This window comes from Rhinoraja longicauda, chromosome 44, assembly GCF_053455715.1.
Source record: "Rhinoraja longicauda isolate Sanriku21f chromosome 44, sRhiLon1.1, whole genome shotgun sequence".
Classification (NCBI taxonomy): domain Eukaryota; kingdom Metazoa; phylum Chordata; class Chondrichthyes; order Rajiformes; family Arhynchobatidae; genus Rhinoraja; species Rhinoraja longicauda.
Window position 1 is genome coordinate 7,753,387 of NC_135996.1, and position 18,687 is coordinate 7,772,073.

Sequence of the window (18,687 nt, forward strand, 5' to 3'; positions counted from 1 at the left end):
CTGGGGGAGGGGAGAGAACTGGGGGGAGGGGGGAGAGCTGTGGGGGTGAGAGCTGGGGGGGGGTGGGGGAGAGCTGTGAGGGAGGGAGGAGGGAGGGGAGGGGGGAGCTGGGGGTGGGGGAGAGCTGGGGGGAGGGGGGAGAGAAGGGGAGGGGGGGAGAGCTGTGGGAGGGGAGAGCTGCGTGGGGGGGGGGGGGGAGGTGAGAGGGCAGTGTGTCGGCACTGCCGGTCATGTGTTGTGACTGATCACCAGCAGTTGTCGGTGAGGCCGGGCGTGCGTGCGTGCCGCCAGCCAATGCTTTGTCCTTCACACGGGCCCCGGCTCTGCCCCGGCCACCCTGGTGAGTACCCTGGGCTGGCAGCGCCTCGAGTCGCCAACACCGGCTGGCACTGCCCATGGGGGGGGGGGGCAGGGGAGATGGGCCAACGCTGACAGACAGCGGCGACTGGCATCAATCATCAGCTGCTGCTGCTCACTGGGGTGAATCTCTGCCCCTCGGTCGTGTCTGGTGTCGATGTATGTGTGCTTCTCTCTCCCCCTCTCTCCCCCTCTCTCCCCCTCTCTCCCCCTCTCTCCCCCTCTCTCCCTCTCTCTCCCCCTCTCTCCCTCTCTCCCTCTCTTCCTCTCTCCCTCTGTCCCCCCCCTCTCCCCACCTCCCCCCCCTCCTTCCCTCTCTCCCTTCCCCCCCTCCCCCTCCCTCTCCTCCCCCCTCTCTCTCCCATGGTGTGGTGTGTGGTGACCGCTCTGACCCCTGCCCTCGACTGAGTGCTGTGGGTGAGGCCAGTGCTTTGTGTGGGTCACACTGGGCAGGGGGGGGGGGTGAGGGATTGGTGTGAGTGTTGACGTCAGCTGTTGTGGGCATGTCACTGTGTGGCTGGCTGCCTGTTTGTGGGCATGTCACTGTGTGGCTGGCTGCCTGTTGTGGGCATGTCACTGTGTGGCTGGCTGGCTGCCTGCTGGCCTGTTCGACAGGTTGTGCAGTCACATTCCAGCCCCTCTTTCCCCTCAAGGCCAGGCATATTGCTCAGAATTGTAACCTCTATCTCCAGCGGTAGAGTTGCTGGCCTCACAAGCGCCGGAGACCCGGATTCCATCCTGTCCGCTGGGCGCTGTCCTGTACGGAGTTTGTACGTTCTCTCTGCTGTGACCGCGTGAGATTTCTCCGGGAGCTCCGGTTTCATAGAAAACTTAGAAAACATAGAAAATAGGTGCAGGAGGAGGCCATTCGGCCCTTCGAGCCAGCACCACCATTCATTGTGATCATGGCTGATCGTCGCCAATCAATAACCCGTGCCTGCCTTCTCCCCATATCCCTTGATTCCGCTAGCCCCTAGAGATCTATCTAACTCTCTCTTAAATCCATCCAGTGAATTGGCCTCCACTGCCCTCTGTGGCAGAGAATTCCACAAATTCACAACTATCTGGGTGAAAAAAAAATTCTCTCCTCAGTTTTAAATGTCCTCCACTTTATTCTAAGACTGTGGGCCCTGGTTCTGGACTCCCCCAACATTGCTATTGAGGGCGTGCAGCGTAGGTTTACTAGGTTAATTCCCGGAATGGCGGGACTGTCATATGTTGAAAGACTGGAGTGACTAGGCTTGTATACACTGGAATTTAGAAGGATGAGAGGGGATCTTATCGAAACGTATAAGATTATTAAGTGGTTGGACACGGTAGAGGCAGGAAACATGTTCCCAATGTTGGGGGAGTCCAGAACCAGGGGCCACAGTTTAAGAATAAGGGGTAGGCCAATTAGAACGGAGATGAGGAAAAACATTTTCAGTCAGAGAGTTGTAAATCTGTGGAATTCTCTGCCTCAGAAGGCAGTGGAGGCCAATTCTCTCAATGCATTCAAGAGAGAGCTAGATAGAGCTCTTAAGGATAGCGGAGTCAGGGGATATGGGGAGAAGGCAGGAACGGGGTACTGATGGAGAATGATCAGCCATGATCACATTGAATGGCGGAGATTACAGGCTCGAAGGGCCGAATGGCCTCCTCCTGCACCTATTGTCTATGGAAAAAAAAATCTTGCATCTAACATCTTTCCTCCCACACTCCAAAGACGTACAGGTTTGTTGGTAAATTGATTTCTTGGTAAATTGTCCCTGGTGTGCAGGATAGAACGAGTGTACGGGGCGATGGCTGGTCGGCGTGGACTCGGTGGGCTGAAGGGCCTGTTTCCGCGCTGTATCTCTGAGGTGTAAATGGCGGCCTGTTCGACCCATGGCTGTTTCGGGCTGCCCGCTGCTGTGATCAGGCCTTGTTGCTTCCCTTCAATCCTCTTGGGCTGGAAGGTCCGTTTCTCCCAGACACCTCGACACAAGAAACTGGAGTAACACAGTCCTTCTCTCCAGAGATGCTGCCTGTCCCACTGAGTTACTCCAGCTTTTTGTGTCTATCTTCGGTTTAAACCAGCATTTGCAGTTCATTCCTACACATCTCCCACGGTCTAGGTAATCGCAAGCCTGCAGAGCATCATTCAGTACGGAAACAGGCCCTTCAGCCCAACCTGTGTGTGCTGGTCAATATGCCCCACCTGAGCTGGTCCCATTTACCCGCATTGGCCCTACAACGCTCAAACCTGCCCTGTCCAAGCCCGTCCCACACATGGGACACGTAGCCTGAAGAAGGGTCTTGACCCGAGACATCACCTATCCACGTTCTCCAGTAATGCTGCCTGACCCGCTGAGTTAATCCAGCACTCTGTGAAACGTCACCTATCCATGTTCTCCACAGATGCTGCCTGACCCGCTGAGTTACTCCGGCACTCTGTGAAACGTCACCTATCCATGTTCTCCACAGATGCTGCCTGACCCGCTGAGTTACTCCAGCACTCTGTGAAACGTCACCTATCCATGTTCTCCACAGATGCTGCCAGACCCGCTGAGTTACTCCAGCACTCTGTGTCCTTTTGTATAAACCATTATCTAAGGTACCTTGTTTCTACGGGTGGAACTACTGAGTTCCTCCAGCAGTTTGTTTTTTTGATCTATAAAAGAGTAGATTATTTTAAGAAAACATCAATAGTCCAGAAAACCCTGTAGTCTTGCAGCACCAGTCCCAAGAGTGGCATGTTGTCAGTGTTACTGTGTTGTCAGGGTGCGTTGATAGCCAAACACTCAAGGACAGTGAGGTGCAGGTAACAGTGGATATCCTGTTTGTAACTGCATCACAGGACATTCTCGAAGGAAGGAGAACAGGAATGTTCTTTTACAAAGGAGACGAGGAGAAAAAATTTTACTCAGAGGGTGGTGAATCTGTGGGATTCTTTGCCACAGACGGCGGTGGAGGCCAACTCAGTGGATATTTTTAAGGCAGAGATAAATAGATTCTTGATTAGTGCAGGTGTCAGGGGTTATGGGGAGAAGGCAGGAGAATGGGGTTAAGAGGGAGAGATAGATCAGCCATGATTGAATGGCGGAGTGGACGATGGGCCAAATGGCCTAATTCTACTCCTATTCCTTCATAACAAGAGGAGCTGAGTATAGGAGCAAATAGGTCCTTCTGCAGTTGTACAGGCCCCTAGTGAGACCGCACCTGGAGTACTGTGTGCAGTTTTGGTCTCCAAATTTGAAGAAGGATATTCTTGCCATTGAGGGCGTGCCACGTAGGTTTACTAGGTTAATTCCCGGAATGGCGGGACTGTCATATGTTGAAAGATTGGAGCGACTAGGCTGGAATACACTGGAATTTAGAAGGATGAGAGGGGATCTTTTATCGAAACGTATAAGATTATTAAGGTGTTGGACACGTTAGAGGCAGGAAACATGTTCCCAATGTTGGGGTAGTCCAGAACCAGGGTCCACAGTTTAGGCCATTTAGAACAGAGATGAGGAAAAACTTTTTCAGTCAGAGAGTTGTAAATCTGTGGAATTCTCTGCCTCAGAAGGCAGTGGAGGCCAATTCTCTGAATGCATTCAAGAGAGAGCTAGATAGAGCTCTTAAGGATAACGGAGTCAGGGGGTATGGGGAGAAGTCAGGAACGGGGTACTGATTGAGAATGATCAGCCATGATCACATTGAATGGTGGTGCTGGCTCGAAGGGCCGAATGGCCTCCTCCTGCACCTATTGTCTGTTGTCTATTGACCGTATGAAATAAAGGACTGTGGGGAAAAAGCAAGATATAAATGTAAAACACAACGGGAAAAAGAAAACCAGGCCATGCCGCTGAAAGAGGCTGTGTAGAGTTGAGTTTATTATTGTCACATGTACTGAGGTACAGTGCAAAGCTTTTGTGTGCTATCCAGTCAAAGAAAAGACTGCACATTATAATCAACCCACTGCACAGCTAATGCGTACAACATATACGCAAGATATCAAAGATAGACACAGAGTGCTGGAGTAACTCAGCGGGTTCATGCAATGTCTATGGAGAACATGGATAGGTGACGTTTCACAGAGTGCTGGAGTAACTCAGCGGGTCGGGCTGCATCTGTGGAGAACGTGGATAGGTGACGTTTCACAGAGTGCTGGAGTAACTCAGCGGGTCAGGCAGCATCTGTGGAGAACGTGGATAGGTGACGTTTCACAGAGTGCTGGAGTAGCTCAGCGGGTCAGGCAGCATCTGTGGAGAACGTGGATAGGTGACGTTTCACAGAGTGCTGGAGTAACTCAGCGGGTCAGGCAGTATCTCTGGAGAGAAGGAATGGGTGATGTTTCGGCTCGAGACCTTTCTTCAGACAAGAAATAACATTGAGTCTATAAAATGGATAATCCACAAAGGTTCTGGAAGCAAAGGTGCCGTTACATCAGCAGTGTATCTGTAATCAAAAATATAACTTAATAACTCTAATAATGGAACATGCTGCCAGGGATGGTGGAGGCAGAGGTTTTTAGTGGTAGAGTGCTGCCTTACAGCGCCGAGAACCGGGTTCAATCCTGACTGAGGGGTGCTGTCTGTACGGAGTTTGTTCGTTCACCCTGTGACTGCGTGGGTTTAAAGCTTTTCACTGTACCTCACAATAAATTAAACTGAACCATTTAGTTCAAACATAGAAAGTAGGTGCAGGAGGAGGCCATTCGGCCCTTCGAGCCTGTACGCACCGCCATTCAATATGATCATGGCTGATCATCCAACTCAGTAACCTGTACCTGCCTTCTCTCCATACCCCCTGATCCCTTTAGCCACAAGGGCCACATCTAACTCCCTCTTAAATATAGCCAATGAACTGGCCTCAACTATCTTCTGTGGCAGAGAACTCCACAGATTCACCACTCTCTGTGTGAAAAAAAACTTTCTCATCTCGGTCCTAAAAGACTTCCCCCTTATCCTTAAACTGTGACCCCATGTTCTGGACTTCCCCAACTTCGGGAACAATCTTCCTGCATCTAGTATAAGAAAATAACTGCAGATGCTGGTACAAATTGATTTATTCACAAAATGCTGGAGTAACTCAGCAGGTCAGGCAGCATCTCGGGAGAGAAGAATTCCTTCTCTCCCGAGATGCTGCCTGACCTGCTGAGTTACTCCAACATTTTGTGAATAAATCTTCCTGCATCTAGCCTGTCCAACCCCTTAAGATCTGTTTATTGTCTGTTTATTGCCACGTGTACTAATTAAGGTACAGTGAAACTGGAATGATGCAGGGAATGGATGGATATGGGTCGCATGCAGGGAGAGGAGATGAGTTGAACTTGGCATCTTGTTCAGCACGGACATTGTGGGCCGAAGGGCCTGTTCCTGTGCTGTTCCGTGTCCTCTGTAACCATAAATCGTGCAAAACCGAAGTGGGTGTTGAAACGAAAGGCCGTGCGTGGAAGATCACAGTTGCGGAGGTTAGTGTTGTGCCTGATGTTTGCTGGGAAGAAGCCGTTCCTGAACCTGGAGATGATGGTTTTCGGGCTCCTGTACCGTATTCCTGATCGTAGCAGCGAGATGAGATCGTGGCCAGGGTGGTGTGCGACTTGCTTCATGAACTCGAAATGTGTTCGTTTTTAGTTTCTAGAGATACAGCGTGGAAACAGGCCCTTCAGCCCACCGGGTCCGCGCCGACCAGCGATCCCCACACATTAACACTATCCTACACCCACTAGGGACAATTTTTACTCGGCACAATGGGACAATATTCATAAGTTCTTGTGTTGTGTTCGCAGAAATAGGCTATTTGGCCATTCGATCACGGCTGATCTATCTTTCCCTTTCAGAGGAGATCTTATCGAAACGTATAAGATTATTAAGGGGTTGGACACGTTAGCGGCAGGAAACATGTTCCCAATGTTGGGGGAGTCCAGAACAAGGGGCCACACAGTTTAAGAATAAGTGGTCGGCCATTTAGAACTGAGATGAGGAAAAACTTTTTCAGTCAGAGAGTTGTGAATCTGTGGAATTCTCTGCCTCAGAAGGCAGTGGAGGCCAATTCTCTGAATGCATTCAAGAGAGAGCTGGATAGAGCTCTTAAGGATAGCGGAGTCAGGGGGTATGGGGAGAAGGCAGGAACAGGGTACTGATTGAGAATGATCAGCCATGATCACATTGAATGGCGGTGCGTACAGGCTCGAAGGGCTGAATGGCCTCCTGCATCTATTGTCTATAACCCCATTCTCCTGCATTCTCCCCATAACCCTTGACATCCTTACAAATCAAGAACCTATCAAACTCCACCTTAAAATTATCCACTCACGTGGCCTCCACTGCCGTCTGTGGCAATGAATTCCACAGATTCACCACCCTCTGACTGAAGAAATTCCTCCCCATCTCCTTTGTAAAGGCAGGTAGCGGCCATTAAGGGGTTAACCAGCAGCAGGTGTGCCTCAGTGAGGAGGGGGAGGGGGAGGGGGGAGGGGGGGAAGGGAGGAGTTGTAAATGTCATGGTGAACACTTGTAAAGTAGCCAAAGATAGACACAGAAAGCTGGAGTAACTCAGCGGGTCAGGCAGCATCTGTGGAGAACATGGATAGGTGACGTTTCATAGAGTGCTGGAGTAACTCAGCGGGTCAGGCAGCATCTGTGGAGAACATGGATAGGTGACGTTTCATAGAGTGCTGGAGTAACTCAGCGGGTCAGGCAGCATCTGTGGAGAACATGGATAGGTGACGTTTCACAGAGTGCTGGAGTAACTCAGCGGGTCAGGCAGCATCTGTGGAGAACATGGATAGGTGACGTTTCACAGAGTGCTGGAGTAGCTCAGCGTGACAGGCAGCATCTGTGGAGAACATGGATGGGTGACATTTTGGGTCGAGACCCTTCTTCAGTCTATTGTCGGGTTAAAGCAGCATCTGCAGTTCCTTCTTCCACACTGGTAAAGCAGCCAGCAGGTTGCTTGTTGTCCTGGTTTGGTGTCTGCCCGGCTGAAATGCCTGCAGGGAGTTGACTCTGTTTTGTTGTTATGGAGGTTGCGTGAGACGGAAGATGCAGTGAATGTCACCTCGATGGCATGTGGGCGGATGGCAATGCCAGGCTGTGACTCATCAGCACTCCTCCCCCCCCCCCCCCCCAAGCATGTACGTACAGTGCCGTTCTCAGGCACCTCCCCCGTCCACACTGCCCATCTCCTCAGCTCCCGGCAGGAACCATGTTCCCCATGTTGGGGGAGTCCAGAACCAGGGGCCACAGTTTAAGAATAAGGGGTCGGCCATTTTGGACTGAGATGAGGAAAAGCTTTTCACCCAGAGAGTTGTGAATCTGTGGAATTTCCTGCCAGTGGAGGCCAATTCACTGGATGTTTTCAAAAGAGAGTTAGATTTAGCTCTAAAGGGCCAACGGAATCCCATAATATGGGGAAAAGCAGGAACGGGGTACTGATTGTGGATGATCAGCCATGATCATATTGAATGGCAGTGCTGGTTCGAAGGACTGAATGGCCTCCTCCAGCACCTATTTTCTGAGTTTCGTCAACATAATGCCACACTGCTGGTCCTGAAGAGCGCTGTACGATTCCCTTCACTGATTCTCAGTCTGAAGAAGTTGTCTCGAGCCGAAACGTCACCGATTCCGTCTCTCCAGAGATGCTGCCTGACCCGCTGAGTTACTCCAGCACTCTGTGAAACGTCACCCATTCCTTCTCTCCAGAGATGCTGCCTGTCCCGCTGAGTTACTCCAGCACTCTGTGAAACGTCACCCATCCATGTTCTCCACAGATGCTGCCTGACCCGCTGAGTTACTCCAGCACTCTGTGAAACGTCACCCATTCCTTCTCTCCAGAGATGCTGCCTGTCCCGCTGAGTTACTCCAGTATTTTATCTTCAATAAAACCTTGTTCTTTATTGATTTCAAGATGCAGCACATGTACAGGCCCTTCGGCCCATCGAGTCCACGCCGACCACTCATCATCCGTTCACACTAGTTCTGTGTTATCCCACTTTCTCATCCACTCCCTACCCACGAGGGGCCAATTAACTTACACATCTGCATATCTTTGTAGTGTGGAAGGAAACCGGAGCATCTGGAGGAAACCCACGTGGTCACAAGGAGAGCGTACAAACTCCGTACAGACAGTGCCCAAGGTTGGGATTGAACCCGTGTCTCAGGTGCTGTGAGGCAGCAGCTCTCCCTCAGTGCCACCGTGCCGCCCACTTGTAAAGTCATCGTGGGGGTATTGCTTGAACGGACAGCACATTAACCGCAGCGGGTTGAGCTGCTGCCTGACAGCGCCAGAGATCGGGGTTCAATTCTGACCCCGGGTGCTGTCTGTGTGCGTGGAGTTTGCACGTTCTCCCAGTGACCGTGTGGGTTTCCTCCGGGTGCTCCGGTTTCCTCCCACTTCCCAGAGACGTGCGGGTTTTGTAGGTTAACTGGGCCTCTGTAAATTGCCCCCCAGTGTGCAGGGAGTGGATGAGAAAGTGAGATGATATGGAACTAGTGTGGCGGGTGATGGCCGGTCGGCGTGGACTCGGCTGGCCGAAGGGCCTGTTTCCGTGCTGTATCTCTGTAAGTAAGCAAGTATTCCCCTCCCCTCGAGCGTGGGAGTGACTGTCCTCTCCTCGGCAGCGAGACAGTGAGACGCCCGGCCATGTTAGGAAGACGTTGGGGGCAGCGGGAGGGAGCAGGGTGAAGCCCCAACATTGGGAACAGTGTGACTCTGCTCTGCGTGCTGCTTTGATGAGCGTAATTGGATCCTGGGAGCTGGAGTGCGTTACGGAGCCTGGGTGGGTGTTCACCAGCTGTCCCTGTCTGTCCACACTGTGCTGTCAGGCTGTGAGCTACTGCCATGTAGCACTGGTGCTGAGAAGCCAAAGCTTGCAGCCTGAAAACCGTGATTACCAAGGCGGCACGGTGGCGCAGCGGTAGAGTTGCTGCCTTACAGCGAATGCAGCGCCGGAGACTCAGGTTCGATCCTGACTACGGGCGCTGTCTGTACGGAGTTTGTACGTTCTCCCCGTGACCTGCGTGGGTTTTCTCAGATATCTTCCGGTTTCCTCCCACACTCCAAAGACGTACAGGTATGTCGGTTAATTGACTGGGTAAATGTTTTAAAAAAATTGTCCCTAGTGTGTGTAGGATAGTGTTAATGTGCGGGGATCGCTGGGCGGCGCGGACTCGGTGGGCCGAAGGGCCTGTTTTCACGCTTTATCTCTAAATCTAAAAAAACAGCTTCTTCTCAGTAACCATCAGGCCTTTGAACCACCCTGCACAACACTAACCTCCGCTCTGGACTGTCTTTGGTGGCACTAAGGATTATTGCCACGTGTACCGAGGTACAGTGAAAAGCTGCTTTTGTTGCGTGCTATCCAGTCACCGAAAATGATCCAGAAATGAGATACTCGCTGGAGTTCAGAAGAATGAGGGGGGACCTCATTGAAACATACAGAATAGTGAAAGGCTTGGATAGAGTGGAGATAGACACAAAAAGCTAGAGTAACTCAGCGGGACAGGCAGCATCTCTGGAGAGAAGGAATAGGTGACGTTGTGGGTCGAGACCCTTCTGGATAGAGTGGATGTGAAGAGAATGTTTCCACTGGTGGGAGAGTCTAGGACTAGAGGTCACAGCCTCAGAATTAAAGGACATTCTTTTAGGAAGGAGGTGAGGAGAAATTTCTTTAGTCAGAGGGTAGTGAATCTGTGGAATTCATTGCCACAGACGGCTGTGGAGGCCACAAGTCATTGGATGTATTTAAGGCAGAGACAGATAGATTCTTGATTAGTACGGGTGTCAGGGGTTATGGGGAGAAGGCAGGAGAATGGGGTTAGGAGGGAGAGATAGATCAGCCATGAATGAATGGCGGAGTGGACTGGATGGGCCGAATGGCCTAATTCTGCTCCTATCAGTTATGATCTTATGACATGATTATAATCAAGCCATCCACAGTGTAGAGACACAGGATAAAGGGTGAAATGTTTAGTACACGATCTCTGGAGTCTAAAAAGCGAGACGGAACAATAATAAATAAATAAATAGGTGTGGTTGCGCCTTGCTGAACCCAAGTTCAAGTGCAGTTGCACGTCACGGGGGTGCCAGGTTCAAGTGCGGTTGCACCGTGGGGGTGCCAGGTTCAAGTGCGGTTGCACCTCACGGGGATGCCAGGTTCAAGTGCGGTTGCACCATGGGGGTGCCAGGTTCAAGTGCGGTTGCACCGTGGGGGTGCCAGGTTCAAGTGCGGTTGCACCTCGCGGGAATGCCAGTTTCAAGTGCGGTTGCACCGTGGGGGTGCCAGGTTCAAGTGCGGTTGCACCGTGGGGGTGCCAGGTTCAAGTGCGGTTGCACCTCGCGGGGGTGCCAGGTTCAAGTGCGGTTACACCTCACGGGACCCAGGTTCAAGTGCGGTTGCACCTCGCGGGAATGCCAGGTTCAACTGCGGTTGCACCATGGGGGTGCCAGGTTCAAGTGCAGTTGCACCTCACGGGGGTGCCAGGTTCAAGTGCGGTTGCACCTCGCGGGACTGCCAGGTTCAAGTGCGGTTACACCTCACGGGACCCAGGTTCAAGTGCGGTTGCACTGTGGGGGTGCCAGGTTCAAGTGCGGTTGCACCTCGCGGGACTGCCAGGTTCAAGTGCGGTTGCACCTCGCGGGACTGCCAGGTTCAAGTGCGGTTGCACCTCGCGGGTCCCAGGTTCAAATGCGGTTGCACCACGTTGAGCTCGAGTTGATTTGTCCGGCTGGGAGGATTCACTCTGTGTTGCTCTTTGTTACAGGATTAATTATTTGACCGCCATTGGAGAGCAAGGATTTGGCGATGAATTGAGAGAGTACCGGCAGATTCGAGCAGGATCAATATTCAGAGCGACACCCCCCAGCGGCCCCCGAGAATAACATGGGGCGCAAAAAGATTCAGATTACCCGCATCTTGGACGAGCGTAACCGACAGGTAAGCACGACAGGTGGATCAGTCCCTGCCTTCAACACACAGTGCCGGAGTAACTCAGCGGGTCAGGCAGCATCTGTGGAGAACAGACACAAAGTGCCGGAGTAACTCAGTGGGTCAGGCAGCATCTGTGGAGAAAAAGGATGGGTGGTGTTTTGGGTCACGACCCTTCTTCAGACTGAAAGCGGAGTGGAGGGACCTGGAGGTAAGAATAAGGGAATTATGGGAGGCATTGGTAGGGTAAACACTCAGAACCTGTGTCCCAGAGTGGAAATATCAAAGACTAGAGGACATGGCATTAATGGGAGAGGGCCATAAGATAATGCAGATGTGTGACAATAGACAATAGACAATAGGTGCAGGAGTAGGCCATTCAGCCCTTCGAGCCAGCACCGCCATTCAATGCGATCATGTCTGATCACTCTCAATCAGTAATTCCTTTCACAGAGGGTGATGGAGGCAGATACGATAGTGATGTTTAAGAGGCTTTTAGATAGGCACATTGATTAGGTTTTAGTTTATAGAGACTCTGGGCGATTGCTTTATTTGCGACTTTAGAGATACAGCGTGGAAATAGGCCCTTCGGCCCACCGAGTCCGTGCCGATCATCGATCCTTGTATATTAGTTATAGAGCCATACAGCGTGGAAACAGGCCCTTTGGCCCAACTTGTCCGCACCGGCTAATATGTTCCATGTAGTTCTGCTCTACAGACCAGGGACATTTTACAGCAAATTAACCCACAAACCTGCACGTCTTTGGAGTGTGGGAGGAAACCGGAGGGCCCGGAGAAAGCCCACGCGGTCACCGGGAGAACGTGCAAACTCCGTACAGACAGCGCCCGTGGTCGGGATGGAACCCGGGTCTCTGGCGCTGTGAGGTAGCGGCACTACCCGCTGTACCACCGTGCCACCCTCTGGGCATGTGGAGGGATATGAATCACCCACAGGCAGACGAGATTAGTTTGACTTTGCGTGATTGTCGGCACGGGCATTGTGGGCCGAAGGGCCTCTCCCTGTACTGCATTGTTGTTTGCTGTGAGGCAGCGGAGTTGATCAATTACAAGCTCGTGAATAGCTGCAGAATTGATTGAGGAGTGAGAAAAAGTGCATCGTCAGGCCAGGCTATTTATATCTCAGGGCCATGATGCACAGCATTTTAATAACGCTAAATTTAGCATCATAATCAGGGACACAGCAATCAAGGTTTAATTAAAAAGATATTTTCTAACCGGAAAACGAGAGGGCAACAAAGTTCAAGACGCTGGCAGCCAAGAGCAGATGAGATCACCGCGGGAGGAGAAGAAAGTGCCGCTCTCTCCATCTCCAGCCCACTGCACTCCAGCTGTGGAAACACTGACACTAATGGTGAAGCAGTATGAGCACTCGCAGTCATAGTGAGACAGCACGGAAACAGGCCCTTCCCCAACCTGCCCACACCGGCCAACATGCCCCATCTACACTAGTCCCACCTGCCCACACCGACCAACATGCCCCATCTACACTAGTCCCACCTGCCCACACCGGCCAACATGCCCCATCTACACTGAACATAGTGTGATACAGCATGGAAACAGGCCCTTCCCCAACCAGCCCACACCGGCCAACATGCCCCATCTACACTAGTCCCACCTGCCCACACCGACCAACATGCCCCATCTACACTAGTCCCACCTGCCCAACACCGACCAACATGCCCCATCTACACTAGTCCCACCTGCCCACACTCGACCAACATGCCCCATCTACACTAGTCCCACCTGCCCACGACCGGCCAACATGCCCCATCTACACTAGTCCCACACCGACCAACATGCCCCATCTACACTAGTCCCACCTGCCCACACCGGCCAACATGCCCATCTACACTAGTCCCAACCTGCCCACACCGGGCCCAAACATGCCCCATCTACACTAGTCCCACCCGCCCACACTGGCCAACAAGCCCCAGCTACACTAGTCCCACCGAACATAGAAAATAGGTGCAGGAGGAGGCCATTCGGCCCTTCGAGCCAGCACCGCCCATTCATTGTGATCATGGCTGATCGTCCACAATCAATAACCCGTGCCTGCCTTCTCCCCATATCCCTTGATTCCACTAGCCCCCAGAGCTCTATCTAACTCTCTCTTAAATCCATCCAGTAATTTGACCTCCACTGCCCTCTGTGGCAGAGAATTCCACAAATTCACAACTCTGGGTGAAAATGTTCCTTCTCACCTCAGTTTTAAATGGCCTCCCCCTTTATTCTAAGACTCTGGCCCCCTGGTTTCTGGACTCCCCCAACATTGGGAACATTTTTCCTGCATCTAGCTTGTCCAGTCCTTTTATAATTTTATATGTTTCTATAAGATCCCCTCTCATCCTTCTAACCTGCCTGCGTTTGGTCCATATCCATCCAAACCTGTTCTATCCATGTACCTGTCTGACTGTTTCATAAACACTGGGATAGGTCCCAGCCTCAACTACCTCCTCCGGCAGCTCGTTCCATACACCCACCACCCTGTGTGTGAAAAAGTTACCCCTCGGATTCCTATTAAATCTTTCCCCTTAGGTCATAAGGGATAGGGAGCAGAATTAGGCCATTTGGCCCATCAAGTCTACTCCACCATTCAATCATGGCCGATCTATCTCTCCCTCCTAACCCCATTCTCCTGCCTTCTCCCCATAACCTCTGACACCTGTAATGATCAAGAATATATCTATTTATGCCTTAAATATATCCATTGACTTGTGGCCTCCACGAATAATTCCACCGATTCAGCACCCCCTGACTAAAAGAAATTCCTCCTCCTCTCCTTCCTAAAGGAACAGCCTCTTTAATTCTGAGGGCTGTGCCCTCCAGTCCTGGGCTCCTCCCACTAGTGGAAACATCCTCTCCACATCCACTCCATCCAGGCCGCTCACTGTTCTGTGGACCGATGAGACCCCCCCCCCTTATTTTCTAAGCTCAGCGAGTCCAGGCCCAGTGCCGACAAAGGCTCACCTTAAACCAGTGGCCTCTGGTCCCCCGATTTCCCCTGCTCTGGGCAAGAGACTCTGTGCGTCTACCCGATCTATTCCCACCGTGGTTTTATACCCTGTGTGGAAGTAGAAGTGGAATGGTTCTGACCTGGACCCACCTGCCCGGTCGAACGCACACGCGACTGGAAGGAGAACAAAATGCTACAGGAAGTCGGCGGGTCAGGCGTAGGACAGGCGACTCTTCCCGGTCGGGAACCTTGTTCTGATTCAGTCTAAAGAAAGCTCCTGACCCGAACCACCACCTGCCCGATTCTTATGTAGGAAGGAACTGCAGATGCTGGTTTACCACGAAGAAAGACACAAAATGCTGGAGTAACTCAGCGGGTCAGGCAGCATCTGTGGAGAACATGGATAGGTGAAGTTTCACAGAGTGCTGGAGTAACTCAGCTGGTCAGGCAGCATCTGTGGGAGAAAGGGAGTCGGTGACTTTTCGAATCGGGACCCTTCTTCAGAATGGATCTGACCCAAGAAATGTCAGTTACTAGTTTTCTCTCAGAGATGCTGCCTGACCCGCTGAGTTACTCCAGCATTTCGTGCCCTGCCCATCTCCTCAGCTCCTTGCAGGAAATATGTTCCCCATGTTGGGGGGAGTCCAGAACCAGAGGTCGCACACAGTTTAAGGATAAGGGGCCGGCCATTTTGGACTGAGATGAGGAAAAACCTTTTCGCCCGGAGAGTTGTGAATCTGTGGAATTCTCAGCCACAGAGGCCGATTCACTGGATGTTTTCAAGAGAGAGTTAGATAGAGCTCTTAGGGCTAACGGAATCAAGGGGTACGGGGAGAAAGCAGGAACGGGGTACTGATTGTGGACGATCAGCCATGATCACATTGAATGGCGGTGCTGGGCTCGAAGGGCCGAATGGCCTCTTCCCGCACCTATTGTCTGTGTTTCTCTGGGCTATTTGTTGTCTGATTGTGTGTACTTGTTTCTTCTCTCTTTCTGCCCCCTTTCACCACACCCCCCGCCCCTCCCCTCCCCACCCCCCCCCCCGCCCCTCCCCCACCCCCCCTCGCCCTCCCCACCCCCCCACCAGGTGACATTCACCAAGAGGAAGTTTGGTTTGATGAAGAAGGCGTACGAGCTGAGTGTGCTGTGTGACTGTGAGATCGCCCTGATCATCTTCAACCACACACCAACAAGCTGTTCCAGTATGCCAGCACCGACATGGACAAGGTGCTGCTCAAGTACACAGAGTACAACGAGCCCCATGAGAGCAGAACCAACGCTGACATCGTGGAGGTGAGACCACGCACCACCTCCTCACCGCCACTCCCCCCCCCTCACCCACCCTCTCCTCCCCCTCACCCCACACCCCCCCCTCAACCCCACTCCCCCCCTCACCCCACACCCCCCCCTCACCCCACTCCCCCCCTCACCCCGCACCCCCCCCCCTCAACTCCCCACTCCCCCCCTCACCCCGCACCCCCCCCTCACCCCACTCCCCCCCCCTCACCCCGCACCCCCCCCCTCACCCCACTCCCCCCCTCACCCCGCACCCCCCCCCTCACCCCACTCCCCCCCTCACCCACACTCCCCCCCCTCACACCCCACTCCCCCCCTCACCTCCCCGCACCCCCCCCGCTCCACCCCCACTCCCCCCCTCACCCCACTCTCCCCCCCCTCACCCACTCCCCCCCTCACCCCCGCACCCCCCCCCTCACCCACTCCCCCCCTCACCCCACTCCCCCCCTCTCACCCCGCACCCCCCCCTCACCCCACCCTCCCCCCCTCACCCCCGCACCCCCCCCTCACGCCCACTCACCCCACTCCCCCCCTCACCCCACTCCCCCCCTCACCCCACTCCCCTCCCCGTATCCCATCTCCCCCCCTCAACCCCACTCCCCCCCCCTCACCCCACTCCCCCCCTCACCCCACTCCCCCCCCTCACCCCACACCCCCCCCTCACCCCACTCCCCCCCCCCTCACCCCACACCCCCCCCCCCTCACCCCACTCCCCCCCCTCACCCCACTCCCCCCCCCCTCACCCCACTCCCCCCCCCCTCACCCCACTCCCCCCCTCACCCCCACTCCCCCCCCTCACCCCACTCCCCCCCCTCACCCCACACCCCCCCCTCACCCCACTCCCCCCCCTCACCCCACTCCCCCCCCTCACCCCACTCCCCCCCCCTCACCCCACTCACCCCCCCCTCACCCCCACTCCCCCCCCTCACCCCACTCCCCCCCTCACCCCACTCCCCCCCTCACCCCACTCCCCTCCCCCGTATCCCATCTCCCCCTCCTCACCCACCCTCTCCCAAGTCAAGTCAAGTTTATTTGTCACATACACATACACGATGTGCAGTGAAATGAAAGTGGCAATGCCTGCGGGTTGTGCTAAAAAAAAAAAGAATTACAGTTGCAGCATATAAATAAAAGTTAATACAGAGAAGACAAAATTGAGTCCCTGGAGTTATAAAAGTTAACAGTCCCTGATGGAGGCGTTTGTCTGACCGTAGCAGCTGGGAACAGTCCGTTGCTGGGGGTGGTAGGGGTCCCCCCATAATGTTGCTGACTCTGGATCTGCACCTCCTGATGTATAGGTCCTGCAGGGGGGCGAGTGTAGTTCCCATGGTGCGTTCAGCCGAACGCACTACTCTCTGCAGGGCCTTCCTGTCCTGGGCAGAGCTGTTCCCAAACCAGACTGTAATGTTGCCGGACAGGATGATCTCTACAGCCCCAGAGTAGAAGCAATGAAGGATCCTCAGAGACACTCTGAATTTCCTCAGCTGTCTGAGGTGTTAAAGGCGCTGCTTTGCCTTACCCACTCAGTGCGGCAATGTGTGTTGTCCATGTCAGATCCCGTATCCCATCGTCCCCCTCCTCGCCCCACCCTCCTGCCTTCTCTCCAGAGCCCCTGACACCCGCACTGATCAAGAATCTATGTGTCTCTGCCTTAAACATCTACTGACTTGTGGCCTCCACAGTCGTCTGTGTGTAAAGAATCCCACAGATTCACCACCCTCTGACTAAAGAAATTCCTCCTCGTCTCCTTCCTGAAGGAACGTCCTTTAATTCTGAGGCTGTGCCCTCTGGTCCTAGACTCTCCCACCAGTGGAAACATCCTCTCCACATCCACTCTCTGGGGGCTTCAGGCTGATTGGGTCGGACGTGAGTCTCGGGGCTGTCCTTGTTCTGGGTTAATTCCCCCCAGAGGTCAGTGATTAATCCGTCCACATCCCGCGTCAGGCTCAGCTCAGCCACAACTCTGTGACACCAGCCGACACACTCAGCCCTGCCCGCCTTCCCCTCCCCGGCCCCGGCTTTGCCCGCCTGCCACGCTAGGCCACGCCAGTGCCACTGTGTGCCCTGTTTAGTTTAGATTAGATTAGGGATCCAGCGCGGAAACAGGCCCTTCAGCCCACCGAGTCCACGCCGACCGGTGTACTAGCACTATCCTGATCATCGGCGGTCACTGGAAACCTCCAAAGCCTGTGCGTGACTTTGTTCAACGTGGGGAGACCGGTGCACAAACAAACATCACACAGTGAAAGTCTAGATACACAGAATGCTGGAGTAACTCAGTGGGTCGGGCAGCAATCTGTGGGGAACATGGATAGGTGACGTTTCGGGTCGAGGCCCCTTCTTCAGACTGCGAATCAGGGGAGAGTGGAGGCGGAGGTAATGAAAAGGTTCGGAACAAATCAGAGCCGGCCTCCATGACCGAGGGAGGGTGGAGCCCACAATGGTGCATTGTGTGCTGTGGAAGAGGTGATTGTGAAGGAGAGGTAAGGACGTGAACAGTGGAACTGGCAGGATGATGAGGGAGGGAAGGATGAGGAGAGGGGACGCAAGGTGACAAGTGATAGGAGCAGAATTGGGCCACTCGGCCCCATCGAGTCTACTCTGCCATTCAGTCACGGCTGGTCTATCTCTCCCTCCTAACCCCATTCTCCTGCCTTCTCTCCATAACCCCTGACACCCGCACTGATCGAGAGATGGCCGTGGGGAGGGGGCCTCAGTGACTGTGGGGACATACCCCCTGGCTGTGTGTGTCTCTCTCTCTCTCTCTCCTTCTCCTTCTCTCTCTCTCTCTCCTCTCTCTCTCTCTCTCTCTCTCTCTCTCTCTCTCTCTCTCTCTGTGTGTGTGACTCTCTCTCTCTCTCTCTCTCTCTCTCTTTCTCTCTCTCTCTGTGTGTGTGACCTCTCTCTCTCTCTCTCTCAGTGTGTGACTCTCTCTCTCTCTCTCCCGTGTGTGTGTGACTCTCTCTCCCCTGTGTGTGACTCTCTCTCTCTCTCTCTCTCTCTCCCCCTGTGTGTGGACTCTCTCTCTCTCTCTCTCTCTCTCTCTCTCATCTCTCTCTCTCTGTCTCTCTCTCTCTCTCTCTCTCTCTCTCTCTCTCTCTCTCTCTCCCTGTCTCTCTCTCTCTCTCTCTCTCTCTCTCTCTCTCTCTCTCTCTCTCTCTCTCTCTCTCTCTCCCTCTCTCTC

At 53.5% G+C, this 18,687-nt stretch overlaps 2 protein-coding genes across 2 annotated transcripts in view; one reads left to right on the top strand and one right to left on the bottom strand.

Moving 5' to 3' along the window:
* Positions 1-244: 244 nt before the first annotated feature.
* On the top strand, positions 245-17,543 carry LOC144612361 (MEF2 transcription factor homolog). Its single transcript, XM_078431936.1, is given in 5 exon segments — positions 245-340; positions 11,070-11,242; positions 15,295-15,387; positions 15,390-15,500; positions 17,448-17,543. Coding segments are annotated over 4 exon segments (354 nt in total). The 5' UTR covers positions 245-340; positions 11,070-11,188.
* Positions 17,544-17,670: 127 nt separating this feature from the next.
* Positions 17,671-18,687, bottom strand: part of LOC144612362 (semaphorin-4B-like) — a 66,144-nt gene continuing 65,127 nt past the window's right edge. Inside the window, exon 16 of the mRNA XM_078431937.1 lies at positions 17,671-17,700. Within this exon, the coding sequence (XP_078288063.1) occupies positions 17,671-17,700 (30 nt within the window). The remainder of the gene's footprint in view (positions 17,701-18,687) is intronic.